The following is a 13,105-nucleotide window of genomic DNA, read 5'->3' as shown; positions in this document are numbered from 1 at the left end:
AGATCCCCGTGCCCTCACTCTGCACAGAGAGCCGCTTCCTCGTCCATATTACTCTGGCATAGGCGGTCCTGTCTGGTGGGGCCCTCCCAAGCCCACTGACCCTGTGCTCCCAAGGTGACTTGAGAGCATGCAGACAGCAGTCCACTAGCTTCAATCACCCCAGATGCTAGGTGCACAAGAGACGGGTCTAAAAAGTTCACCGTTTCACAGCTTTAAAATCCACAGCAGCAAACCTCAGAAATGTACCAGTTCTTCCCAAATCCCAGCAGAACACAGCTTGGGGAATTCCTCTGCCCATAGCCCAGATCTGGTGGCCTTTCGGGTCAATATGCCAAAGCCATCCTGCAGCACTTAATGGGCCAGGGACTTAACCGCCCGATGCCTCGGTTTCCTCATCTGTATAGTGGAAGCCATCACAGCACTCACCCATAGACTCACTGTGAAGGTTAAAAGCACAGGCGCATGTACACTTGTTCTGGTGTATAAATTTCTGTGGCCCCCTGTCAGAGGGGGGCCAGAGGGTCGTGCTCCAATGCTGATGACGCTCTCATTATCACGGGGCCCACAAACCACGCATCTACCTCACTTATGTCACTTGGACCTTTCCGATGAGTGAAGAAGAATCTGTTCTACCCAGTGGTCAGGCACACACGATGTGTGTTTTCTACCGAAGGGGAAAAGTGGGGGCCTCTCTCCCACCTTGGGGGGCACAGGAGGGCCCCCAAGAACAACAAGGGTCCTAGGGGTGTCCAGAGGTCCACCTGCTGTCCAGGGGTAGCCTCGCTCAGAGGAGCAAGCGGATAAAACCACCACAGTCCAAACAAAAAAGCATCGCGGCCAAACCCCACACTTACGTCCAGAACCGTCCATTGTTCTACTACAATAGCATCGTAGCCCTGTGTGTTTCTGCTGTCTTCTGTGGAAACTGCTTCAAAGATGAAGACTCCATCTGTCAAGTCGTGCAAGGAATCTGTGGAGAAAGAAAAAGCGGGGCGGGAGGGGGGTGGTGGTTGCTGTAAACCGTCTGTGGCAGAAGCCTCACAAGCAGCAAAAATGTTCACTGCATTCATTAATAATCCCAATCAGAACATCTTTTCAGCATGTTAATTAAAGAAGGCACACACAGTCGTAGAGTCTAGCCCCATCAGAATGAATGAGACTCATTTACCTCGCGGTTTTGAATAATATCCTTGATTTTATGAGCCCAAATCTCATTGTTAGCAATCACCATTTGATTTCATGCGTTTACCTTCCTTTTCACGCTCCAGCGTCAGGAAGCACTGGGGAGAATGGATTCGGGGGGAAAACGCAGTCGTTCAGGGACAATTTTTTAGGAGAAAACTATATGGAGGGGAGAGAGATTGTTTGGAAGGGGGGCTGGGTGTAACCCAGCAGCTCTGGGCTTGCAGGCCAGATCCACAGGTGATGGTTCCTTGACAACCGTGTGACGTGCATGCCGAACACAGGATGCTTTCGTCAGGAGGTGAAATTTGGGGAAAGGGGGACTTCTTCCAAATGATTTCCCATGGAAAACGTTTCCTTGGGTGTATCAATGGTAAGATTCTGAGCTCTGTACAATTCATCAAACCTACATCATGCGTACGACACGATTCAGAACAGCCTCAGGCAATGAGAGTGTCAAGAAAAATACACCCAGGGTCCTTGCCCCTGCAGAAGAACTTCGAGGAGGTGCATTTAGTAAATGGCTCCTAAATGCCCTGGATCTACTTAGATGAAGAGCTGTGTGGAATAGAGGAATGGACTCAGAAGCAGGTGGTTGGGCCCATGCTGTGCTGGAAAAGGAAAATGACCCTTTCGGGGGCCTGTCCTTTTATCTGTGAGGGAGGAGTAGGGACACAGCGTTCCTGCCGGTCATTACTGTACAAATCTGCTCTGTCACATCCTCCTGGACTGAACTCCGTCCCCAACCCCACTCCCAACTCAGATGTTGACGCTCTGACCTCTAAAGTGACTATATTTGTAGACAGATCTCTCCCGGAGGAAGTTAAGGTTCAGTGATGTTGTAAGGGTAGGCCCTAGTCCAACAGGACTGGAGTCCTCAGAAGATGAGGAAGAGACTCCAGAGCGCCCCCCAGCCCCCCAGCCTTGTGAGAGGATGGGCTATAGGAGGACACAGAGCTTGCTGTCTGCAAGTCAGGAAAGGAGACCTCGCCAGAAACACAACTTGCCAGCCCCCTGACCATGGGTGTGCAGCTCCTGATCCATGAGAAAATAAACGTCTATTGCTCAAGCCCCGCAGTGCATGGAGTTTGGTTACAGCAACAGACATAAAAGATGTTTAACGGTATAAAGGGCAGTTCATACAAGAATGTGATCTTGTCTTCATCCGGAAGGGAAGGGGGCAGATACAGAAAGCCCCAGTCACAGTGGAGTTCAGGAACTTCCTGCACTGTCCAGCAGTCACAAGCAGACAGACAGACAGACACACACAGGGACCTTCAGCGCCTGACTTCCATCAGATCTCACAAGCAAAACCAAAAAAGCCATCAGGATGAGAAACATGCATCTTATTTGCAACAACAAAATAAGGAACAAATAGATGGCTCTGCTTACCACTCTTTATTGTATAGAAAAAGCTTCCAGCACTGAAGGGAATTTTAACTGCACAATCTTTCCAGAGAACAACTTAGCAAGGTCTCAAAAGCCTGAAAGACAAAAGTCCATCCTCTTTCACTCCAGAGACCCTGCCTCCTTCAGTCTATTCTGAGCACCTACTACGTGCCACATGCCCTTGAGGTTATGGGTGATAAATGAAGACCCTGCCCTCATGAAGCTTTCCCCCGCCCTGGGGCAGGGAGACGATGACATAGCGTGCAAGGAGGTAAATGCTATGAGAATATAAAGTGGGTTAGGGGAGGAGGCGTGTAGAGTTGGAGGTAACAGTGTGGCTGTTTCTGACCGAAATGCTCAAGAGTAGGACCCTCCACTTTGAGTAGAGATATGAACTGCAAGCAAGCCACATGGGAACACGGGCTTTGAGAGTTCAAGGGAGAAGACACAGCTGAATAGGACTGCAGAGGGGCTGAGGGGCCACCGAGGGCCAGATGAGCAGCAGAATCGTGAGAAGGAAGTCAAGACCAAGTCAACCTAGGGCTGGGGAGGAGCCCAGCAACCAGGGGCTGACCCAGGTGACTTGCTTGGCCAGTCAGCAGATGGGATGCAAGCAGGGGCTTGTGAAACACGGGCAGGGCTGAACTTGATCTCACGTCTCTGCCACCACTTTGAGAGGACATGCCCCAGCTCGCCTGCCCCAGTGGAGCACAGCCTAGATCCGCTCACCCTCAGACCTGAGAGCGGGCCCAGCTGCCTCAACGAAGCTGCTCCAGCCAACGTGCAAATATGGAAGCTTTGGAGTGGTTTGTTACACAGCATTATCATGGCAATAACTGACCATTACAAGGCTCGATCAAAACTTAAGACATTCGAGGCCAGGAATACCTGGGGGATATTCCTGATTATTCCAGAGTGAAAGAGGGGCCCGATCAACTCAACAAACCACGGCTCTCAGGGGAATTCCTGGAGCATAGTAGCCTCATATTATTCCTACCTGACAAAACAATACTCCATTTCCAGTAAGATCCCTGTGGGTTAATCAGTACCACACTCTGCTTTTAATTTTATTTCCTAAACTGATAGTCTGTTATCAACTAGCCTTAGCAAAAGCACTAACCTTATTTCTCTCATTTGCTCTGCTGAAAAGTTCCTTCCATGTCTAGTGCCCTTCTAAGACACCTTTTACTAAGGTAAGCAAGGAAGAATAGAACTACTCTTTGGCTGAACCATATTGTTAGTCTTTTGGGGTCCAGGACAAGCATGGGCAATAGTCTAGCTCACTTTTTAAGTTTTGGGCAACACAGGTCCAGCAGAAGACCCTGCCACTGTAGGGACACCCTATGGAACCCTTGTAAATAAAGCTTTCCCAAGCCCTGACCTGGGGATGCTTGGGACCAGAAGATACTCACCGATCCTTCAGTATTATATCAACATAGCACACATGCCTACAAGGCTTCTACAAAATATATTAAACCCAATTTTCAAAGTCTCCACCTACAGATCTCCTCACCAGTAAGCCTGCAAGTCCTTTAAATGTGCCCAGCTCCCTCTGAGTACTAGAATGCCCAGCGTGACACAGCTGAGGTCCCCAGGGGGATGGGGACTTGCTCTCCTAACCCCTGCCTGGCCTCTCCTCCTCCACCCACAGGGAGGAGGGCTGTGTGGTCCAGGCTTGGGGGAGGGAAGCAGGAACCAATCGGGTCCTTGTTCACTATCCTCCTCATTCAGTGCCACCTCCAGCCTCTCAGCCCACTGCTCTGCTCTGAATCCAGAGTACTGATTCACCCACTTAACTACCCAGCACGTTCAGAGTGGCTGTCAAAATCTGGTCATCTGTAACAGCAAAAAAGTCAATGAACCACAGAGAGCAGACAGCCGGGCTTTTAAAGAGCCCCTTGTTTTGATGGCGTTATCCACCGCCTGTCTCTCTATCACCTTCTCAGCTCAGCCTCGCTGTCGTGAGCTCCGAGATGGGATTAAAAGGTCCCTCTCAGAGCGAGGCTCCCCCTGCAAAAAGGTTAACTCACCCTCCATCGATGGAAAACACTCCATTATCACTGCATTTTTTTTTATTAAAGTAAAGATGCTTCCCTACTGTGCACAGGAAGCTGTTTGCCCTGGCATTGTATAAATATTTGATGCTGGTCTTTGGGCAAAAGGCCGCCTTAACTTTCCAAGCTTATGATATACAAGAAGGGTGTGGGAAAAGGAGACTCGCCCTGTTCCCCCAAGAGGTAAATGCTGTGAGAAAACTGCTCACTCTCTGCAGCCTCTGGGACATGAAGACCCTGTCAAGCAAGCGATCCTTCAGCCCACCCTGGGTGCTGGTCCTCTGCCAAGGTCAGCCTGAAATGCACACGTCGTGACAACTGGCCGATATATGGTCTACTAGAAGATGTCACTGTTCTCCTTTTATTGGGTTGGCCCAAAAGTTCATTTGCTCTGTCTGTAACATCTTATGGAAAAACCTGAATGAATTTTAGAGCCAACCCAATAATACGCTAAGACAGTGTGAATTACCCATACTGGCGTCGCTGGCATCCCAGATGTACTTGGCCCCCTGGCATCCCTTCTCCCTACCAGCATGGCAGTCATGGCACCACCCTGGTTCCAGGAGTGGCCTATACCAACTGTTCAGCCCTACCTGCCTGGGTTATACGGATACGCAACCCCATTGCAAATGGAATCAACCCGTCTGGGCAATGGTGCGTGCCACTCCTGATTCACACCACAGGGTATCTGCCTCTCCTCCTTCTCCAGCCCTCACTGCTGCTCTCAACCTGCCTGCCTTCCCTCCCTGCAGTCCCTGTTGGAAGCGGTGAATAAGCCAGAGGAGGTGGACCCCCGCTTAAGTGCCAGTAACGGTCAAACTCAAAGTTGTGTCATTTACCTGACCAGATGACTGGATGGGAAGCAAGTGCCCTGATTTGGTGCATGCCGACTAGGAGGCCCTCTGCCAGGCGCATTCATGGCTTCTCAGTGAATCTTCTCCCCAGTTCTGCAAGGCTTATATTTCCCTCTAAGTGGTGAGAACATGGAAGGAAGCTACAGGACTGAAGTCATATGTCCATGTTCAAGTGCACACAAGGGCCAATCTCGACCCAAAAGTAGTTTGTTTGATTCCAAAGCCTTTGTTCTTTCAAGAGCTGACAGACACTTTATTTTGCTACCACGAGGATGTGCCAGGGCTGTGGTCCAGCCGGTGGTGGGCAATGGACAGCCTCAGAGCCTGGTCTCATGGAGCAGGCGTGCTCTGACCACGAGGCTGTGCTCCCTGCGTTCGTGATTTGGGTGCATCCCAGTGGAGTTGCAGTGAGATGGCCTGACAACTTCTGCTGGGGACCAGATCCGTGCAGAGGCCATCCTTTCCCGCAGCAGGCAAAGAAAGACCAAGAACATGCTTGTAAATGGATAAAGCTGTAACTATCAACACAAGGGATAGCATACAGCAGCGAGAAAAAATGATCCGAATTATGTGTAAAAATGGGGATGAATCTCACAAAGAGAATGATGGAAAGAAGCCAAACACAAGAAGGGCAGGCTCCACCCATACAAAGTTCCCGCCCATCAGCGACGCTTCCAACCAGCACTGCCGTCGCCCTTGGGGAGAGGGACTACGAGGCCGTGAGAGAGTCTCTGATGGGTTGGGATGCTCTGTTTGTTGATCTGGGGCTGGTCACACAGGTGCACTCATCTTGGGAAAACCCACTGAGCTCAGGATCTGTGTAGATGTCTGTATGTGGGTTATACTGCAGGAAAAAGTTTACTTAAAGACATGCCATGGATAGAGGAGAAAATGCATTCATAGCCTAAGTGAAACCTTAGTGAAACCCTTTGCTTTATTCAGCAGCTCTTCTGAAATAGAAGCCACGCCTGCAAATATGGAGCCAACATGCCTGGAGCCTGTGGCCGGCCAAGGGAGTGGCCGTGAACGCGCTGCAACCTCACCCCCCCTGCTCTCCCAGTACGCAGGACCCTGGGGAGGCACATCCCAACACCGGCTCTCCTCAGCACCCAGAATCACCAAGCAGCATCTGAAAACCTTTATTGGTTGCTTTCTGCATACAGAGCACAGATTATAGACAATGGGACGCTAAGAAGCATAGGAAGCAGGCCCTGCCCAAGGGTTTGCAAACATGTCTGCCTCCAGCCTGGACGGGAGAGGGGTTTGGGGGAGAATGGCTCCTGTTTATGTATAGCTGAGTCCCTTCGCTGTTCGCCTGAACCTATCACAGCACTGTTCATCAGCTATACTCCAATGCAAAACAAAAAGGTAAAAAAAATATGTCTGCCTACAATATGTGTCCCCATGTATGTTTTACTTGGAATATGCACATGTTTTTTACATATGTATTTTGCAAATATAAGGCAATCTGGCTTATTCTAGGCATCAAAAATGTGGTCTAAATACCAAATGTTATTTGGATGACATGAAGCTGGGGCATCAGTCTTAAGGAAAACCTACTCTCTGAAGAGGCAGGGAAGGCGGGGCGTCCAGGTACCACACGTCACCTGATGTGACACAACTCATCAAACACGACAGCATCCGGAATGTATCCTAGTCCTAAGTGCTTAATCTACCAAGGTCTTAGAACTACATTCCAGTTTATAGGCGGTAAAGGCAGGAGAAATAAGATACAACCATGAGGCACTGGCTGGACAAATCCAGAATGCAGGACACTCTAAGAGGCTAGGTTAATCTGAAGCAGGCAGGGTCCTGAAGAACAACCCTTTCAGGTCAAAGAGAATTGAGGATGTGGTCACCGTATGTGGTGCTTGCGGCTGGACTGGAATCTGGTTTGGACAACGTGCTGCAAAGGACATTTCAGAAATGATGGAAGATAAGTACATATAGGCTACACAGATATGCTGCTGCCAGAGGCAGAAGTCCAGGTGAGGGTGAGGGTGGGGAGAGGAAGCTGAGGACAGAGTGAGGGTCAGAGGGTCAGAGAGGAGAAAGGGGAGGGCTGGGATATGGCCACAGGCAAGGCCAAGGGGAGTGCAAGATGGGCAAAGGAGGGGAGGGCAAGAGGGATGCAGAGCAAGCCCAGGGCCAGGGGGACAAAGGGAGGTGACTGTGGGGCAAGGACATCGGTGGTGGTCCCTCCCCCAGCGAGAGCAGCCCCTCCCCGTCATGGGGGCCCGCCCCCACTGATGGCGGCAGGGACTCCACAGGCCTGGGAGCCCTTGGTGGGACACAAGTTCTGAGTGGGTCTCCCTATCCCAGACTACTGGTGTGGATCACAACAAACTGGAAAATTCTGAAGGAGGTGGGAATACCAGACCACCTGACCTGCCTCTTGAGAAATCTGTATACAAGTCAAGAAGCAACAGTTAGAACTGGACATGGAACAACAGACTGGTTCCAAATAGGAAAAGGAGTACATCAAGGCTGTATATTGTCACCCTGCTTATTCAACTTATATGCAGAGTACATCATGAGAAACGCTGGGCTGGAGGAAGCACAAGCTGGAATCAAGATTGCTGGGAGAAATATCAATAACCTCAGATATGCAGATGACACCACCCTTATGGCAGAAAGTGAAGAGGAACTAAAAAGCCTCTTGATGAAAGTGAAAGAGGAGAGTGAAAAAGTTGGCTTAAAGCTCAACATTCAGAAAACTGAGATCACGGCATCTGGTCCCATCACTTCATGGCAAATAGATGGGGAAACAGTGGAAACCGTGGCTGACTTTATTTTTGGGGGCTCCAAAATCACGACAGATGGTGATTGCAGCCATGAAATTAAAAGACGCTTACTCCTTGGAAGAAAAGTTATGACCAACCTAGACAGCATATTAAAAAGCAGAGACATTACTTTGTCAACAAAGGTCAGTCTAGTCAAGGCTGTGGTTTTTCCAGTAGTTGTGTACGGATGTGAGAGTTGGACTATAAAGAAAGCTGAGCACTGAAGAATTGATACTTTTGAACTGTGGTGTTGGAAAAGACTCTTGAGAGTCCCTTGGACTGCAAGGAGATCAATCAGTCCATCGTAAAGGAGATCAGTCCTAGGTGTTTGTTGGAAGGACTGAGCTGAAGCTGAAACTCCAATACTTTGGCCACCTGATGGGAAGAACTGACTCACTTGAAAAGACCCTGATGCTGGGAAAGATTGAAGGCGGGAGGAGAAGGGGACGACAGAGGATGAGATGGTTGGATGGCATCACCAACTTGATGGACATGAGTTTGAGTAAAGTCCAGGAGTTGCTGATGGGCAGGGAGGCCTGGCGTGCTGCGGTCCATGGGGTTGCAAAGAGTCTGACACGACTGAGTGAGTGAACTGAACTGAGCTGGATTCTTTCAGCCGAACATCACCTAATTTATGGGACAGAGTTCTCAGGCATTTTATAACTTTGTGGAAAATATTTTGAAGCACAAATATCCAGTTCAGAAGACTGGGGCTTTTTTCCCCAGATGGCGAACAGCTTAAAGATGTGCTCCTGGCTCTGCCAGGTTTATTTGTAAGGATACTAATTATCCTATTAGAAATAGGTTCCTTTTCTAATGATGATTAGCTTGCTTTTTTTTTCAAATTCTGGGAAAAGAACGTAGTTCTTCCCTGGCCAACGGAAAGCCTCGGCTTTTCCAGAGCAGAAACTCCCTCACCCAGTAAGTTCTGCTCCCAGGTCACCCCCCACCCACCCCATCAGAAACATCAGGAAGAAAGCCTGTTGGAATGCCGAGTGGGTTTAGATTCGTTTTCATCTGAGGAGTCTGCAGGCATTCCCGGGACAAGGACACGTAGTCAGGGGAGCCGGACTCGAGGAGGGCAGCCCTGCTGTGGAGACACCGCGGGCTCAGCGCAAGGCTTCCCGCTCATGTGCCAGAGGAAATGTCATGTTCTGTCTTCAAGGCGGGAAGGCTGGATTTCATGCAGCTGAAGCCAAGGGAGGCTAAAACGGCGTTTCCAAACACGCAAGTCAGATGCGAAGAAAGACTGCATGTGCTGTCTGTGTTTCTGGACTCAAGGTTGGAGAATGAGGGGAGGGGAGGAGTGGAAGTGAGAACGCAGCCTAGACGGCTGAAGCGCAACAGCCAGACGGACCCTGAAGGGCTGCAGAGACTTTTGTGTTCACGGTGTCTTCTCTCAGGGCTTGGCTGAGCCCTGACAGGCAAAGGGCCAAAGAGAGAACTTCCGCTCTGAAGCCCCAGTTCCCCCAAGGGTGGAGCAGGACCAGCGGCAGCCTGGGCAGCTCCTGGCCCCCACGCCTCCCTGCTCATCTTTAAGATGCTAGTACAACTAACCGTCAGTTTCCCAGGCGGAGACTTAAAACCACGCGTAGCCACAGAGCGCCTCTCTGGGACCAGGAGGAGCTAAAAAGGAGCCATCACTGCATGCCCGGAGAGGCGTGACGGGGTGTCCCTGAGGAAGCAGGAGGCAAAGGGTTCCCGCCGGGCCCTCCAACGCTGGTGAACGAGGCGGTAACCGTCTGCCCTGAGCTCGTGCCCTGGGGTCGGATGGTGCGTCTCCAACCAGCCAGCACAGCCCCCAGCTTGCAGGAACTCTGCCGGCGCCCAGGGAAGGGCTCCTGGCACTCAGGGAGTTTACTGACCTTGTCGACAGGGAACGGAACTGGCTCTTCCTTAGCTGTATTAATGAAAAATACTCTAGGGCTTCCCTGGTGGTCCAGCAGTTAAGAATCCACCCTGCCAAGGCAGGGGGTACAGGTTCGATCCCTGGTCTGGGGAGATTCCACATGCTGTGGGGCAACTAAGCCTGTGAACCACAACGACTGAAGCCCACAATGACTGAAGCCCACGTGCCACAACTGAGGCCCGCGTGTCACAAGAACTGAGGCCCGCACACCCTGGAGCCCATGCTCTGTAACAAGAGAAGCCCACACATCCAGAGAAGCCCAACTAGAGAGGAGCCCCCGCCTGTTGCAACTAAAGAAAGCCTGCATGCAGCAATGAAGACCCCGCACAGCGAAAACAAATACAGTTATTTAAAAAAGAAAGAAAATACGCTTTAGGATTGCACTGTCCAATACACTAGCTGAGAGCCACTTATGGCTACTGAAATGGAAATTAATAAAAAATTAAGTAAATTAAAAATTGAGTTTCTCAGTCTTACTTGCCACATCTCCAGTGGTCAGGGGCCACTCGTGGCTGGTGGCACAGACACAGAACATCTTCACCCACACGGCAAGTCCCACCAGCCCATTCATCTCCTATCCTATGTCCTGCTTCCATCCACAAGTGGGCGTGGCCCACGATGCTATGCAGTGCCTGCTGCTACTGCGTGGACTCGTTACCATTAGATATTGCTATTTAGATAGTGACAAAGGACTTGCATTGGACAAGACTGGCTTGTACTCTACAACGTTCTTAAGGTTTTGGATGACTGCACGCATGGACACTCAGAATTAAGACTGATGCCTCTTCCAAGGATGTCTGCTAGCAGGTTAAGGACTGCCAGTAATACAGAATCGAATCTCTGTTCCTGACTCTGCTACTTTTTAGAGAGAAAACTGCTCAACATCAGTGCCCCCTGCCAGGTTTCACTGGGATCAACGGATATGTGTTACTTTACGTTTCACTTGCTCAAGAATCCTGCTGACTGGCAGCCCTCAGGATCCACATGTGCTGGCAGGTTGGCCCCACGCCCCAAATGGTCTCTGGCTTTCAATGCACCCTAGCAACTCAACCCACCTTCGCGTTAGCTTGAAAACTCCTTCTTTGCTTGACACACTTACCCATTTGGGGCAAGCTTTCTCTCCGCCTCAGAGGAGCTGACGCCAATAGTGCTGCCTGAGCAGCAAACCCCCAGAGAGAACCCATTACCGGCAGGGCCGCCGGGTGCCGTGAGACCCGGGAGCAGCGTGCATCCCGACAAAGTTTACAGAAACCCAGCTGTTCCGTTCACTCCTCTGCTGTTAATTCCAAGGTGCTGCTACTGTTACTTCAAACTGTAATGGTGTCTACAAACAATTTGCACTTTCAGAGCGGCAGGATCCTAGGGGGTAATTAACAAAGCCCAGGAATAATCTCTTTAAAAGCCTTTAAAAGCAACCTCAATGGAGGCCACCATGATGAAACGAAACTGCTCCTCCCCTTCTCCGTGGTGTTAGCGTAGACCTGGCTGCCTCCTGGAAGGGCTGGGCGAACGTGGGTGTGGGCTTTGCAGCGACTCCAGATGTGTGAACTGAAATCAAACCTGCAGAACTTTCTGAATGGGGGGAGGGGGGGCTCTGAAGGCGGGCTGAGATAACAGGTGTGAGAAGCAGGGTTCAGGAGGGCCACTTGATGGTGGGGTGGGGGATGTGTCCTTACCGTGGACCAAGCCAAGCCAGGAGACCGCGTTCACCAGGACGCCGCCCTTCCGGAAGTGGTCGCTCATGTGCTCCAGCCAGTTGGCGTCCAGACCGCTGACCGTCTGGCCGTTCTTGGAGACCCGGAGAGGAATGCTGACGGGGTAGTACTGCCGGCACTTCTGATGGCTCTTCGGTTTGTTGAAAAGGGCGAAGATCTCCATTTCTGCGGGGATTCGCAAAGAGAACGGGGAGACAGGAGGTCAAACGGTGACAAACTGCCTTATGGGGCCGGATGCGATCTGACAGGAACCTGCAGACATGCCGTCAAAGGCCAGCGTTCTCGGAGGCTGCATGTTGCCTAATAAGAAAACCCAGGAGCATGTCAGGGAGCCTCGAAAGCGACACGGGCCTCGAAAGCCGAGTCCTACGGGGACTGCCAACAGAAAACCGGCACTTGTCATCCGCACCCATGAGGATGAAGTCCTCGGCCACTGCAGCCATGGACCTTCAACACCCCCTGAGAGGCATTCAGAGTGAAGATCAGGAAAGGGGTATTCTGTGCTCTGTGAAAAACTGGCAGGTTAAGCCTTTAGAGAGATATCTTTTTTTTTTTTTTTAAGAGAGATATCTTTAAGAGAACATTTTATGAGCCGAATTCTTGCATCTCCTCCAATCGAGAAAAGGACTAAAATCATTACTGGTGACATCTGCTCCTTGTGGCTAGCAGCAAGCCTCCACCAAAACGTGTGCCTAACCACACACATCCCCTTCACTGAAACCATATGTAACACTGACCTCTCCCCCTACCTCTCTGGAGCCATTTTTCAGGGCTACCGGAAATGCTGTCTCCCAGGCTAAGTCCCCAGTAAAACTTAGCTTGCAACTCTCATGCTGTGCATTTTTTAGTCAACAGGACTTAGTCCTGAATATGACACATGATGAATGGCTGTTAGCTAGGATTAGTTGGTATGGTTTAGGTGTTTGAAAGGACATAGTAGACATTTCTAGAAATCCATTCAAAGGTGTATTTTAGAAGAAAAAGCAGACATGTTTTGGGGTAAGAGCTGATCTTTTTTTTTTTTTTTTTTTAAAGGAAATGCACAGAGGCATGAAAAAACAAAAATACTGCCGTAATTCCAGGAACTCTGCACCTCCCTGAATTCACTATTTATAAACTGCAGTGGTGTTTCCTGGGGCTGAGCGCATAATACTTAATCAAGTGCATCAAAAATACATCATTGAAATGTAAAAATAAATACATTCCAGTAAGTGAGGGT

General features: G+C 50.2%; 1 protein-coding gene across 2 annotated transcripts in view; it reads right to left on the bottom strand.

Annotated features, from left to right (window-relative positions):
- Nucleotides 1-13,105, bottom strand: part of RFTN1 (raftlin, lipid raft linker 1) — a 216,108-nt gene that overhangs the window by 43,778 nt on the left and 159,225 nt on the right. For both annotated transcript variants that reach the window (XM_061167257.1, XM_061167256.1), the window contains exons 6-7: nucleotides 11,848-12,051; nucleotides 855-970 (exon numbers count right to left, since the gene is read on the bottom strand). In XM_061167257.1, the coding sequence (XP_061023240.1) occupies nucleotides 855-970; nucleotides 11,848-12,051 (320 nt within the window). The remainder of the gene's footprint in view (nucleotides 1-854; nucleotides 971-11,847; nucleotides 12,052-13,105) is intronic.

Source organism: Dama dama, chromosome 19 (assembly GCF_033118175.1).
Source record: "Dama dama isolate Ldn47 chromosome 19, ASM3311817v1, whole genome shotgun sequence".
Taxonomy (NCBI): Eukaryota; Metazoa; Chordata; class Mammalia; order Artiodactyla; family Cervidae; genus Dama; species Dama dama.
The sequence above is the reverse complement of the archived record's forward strand: the minus strand, read 5'-3'. Positions and strand labels throughout refer to the sequence as shown.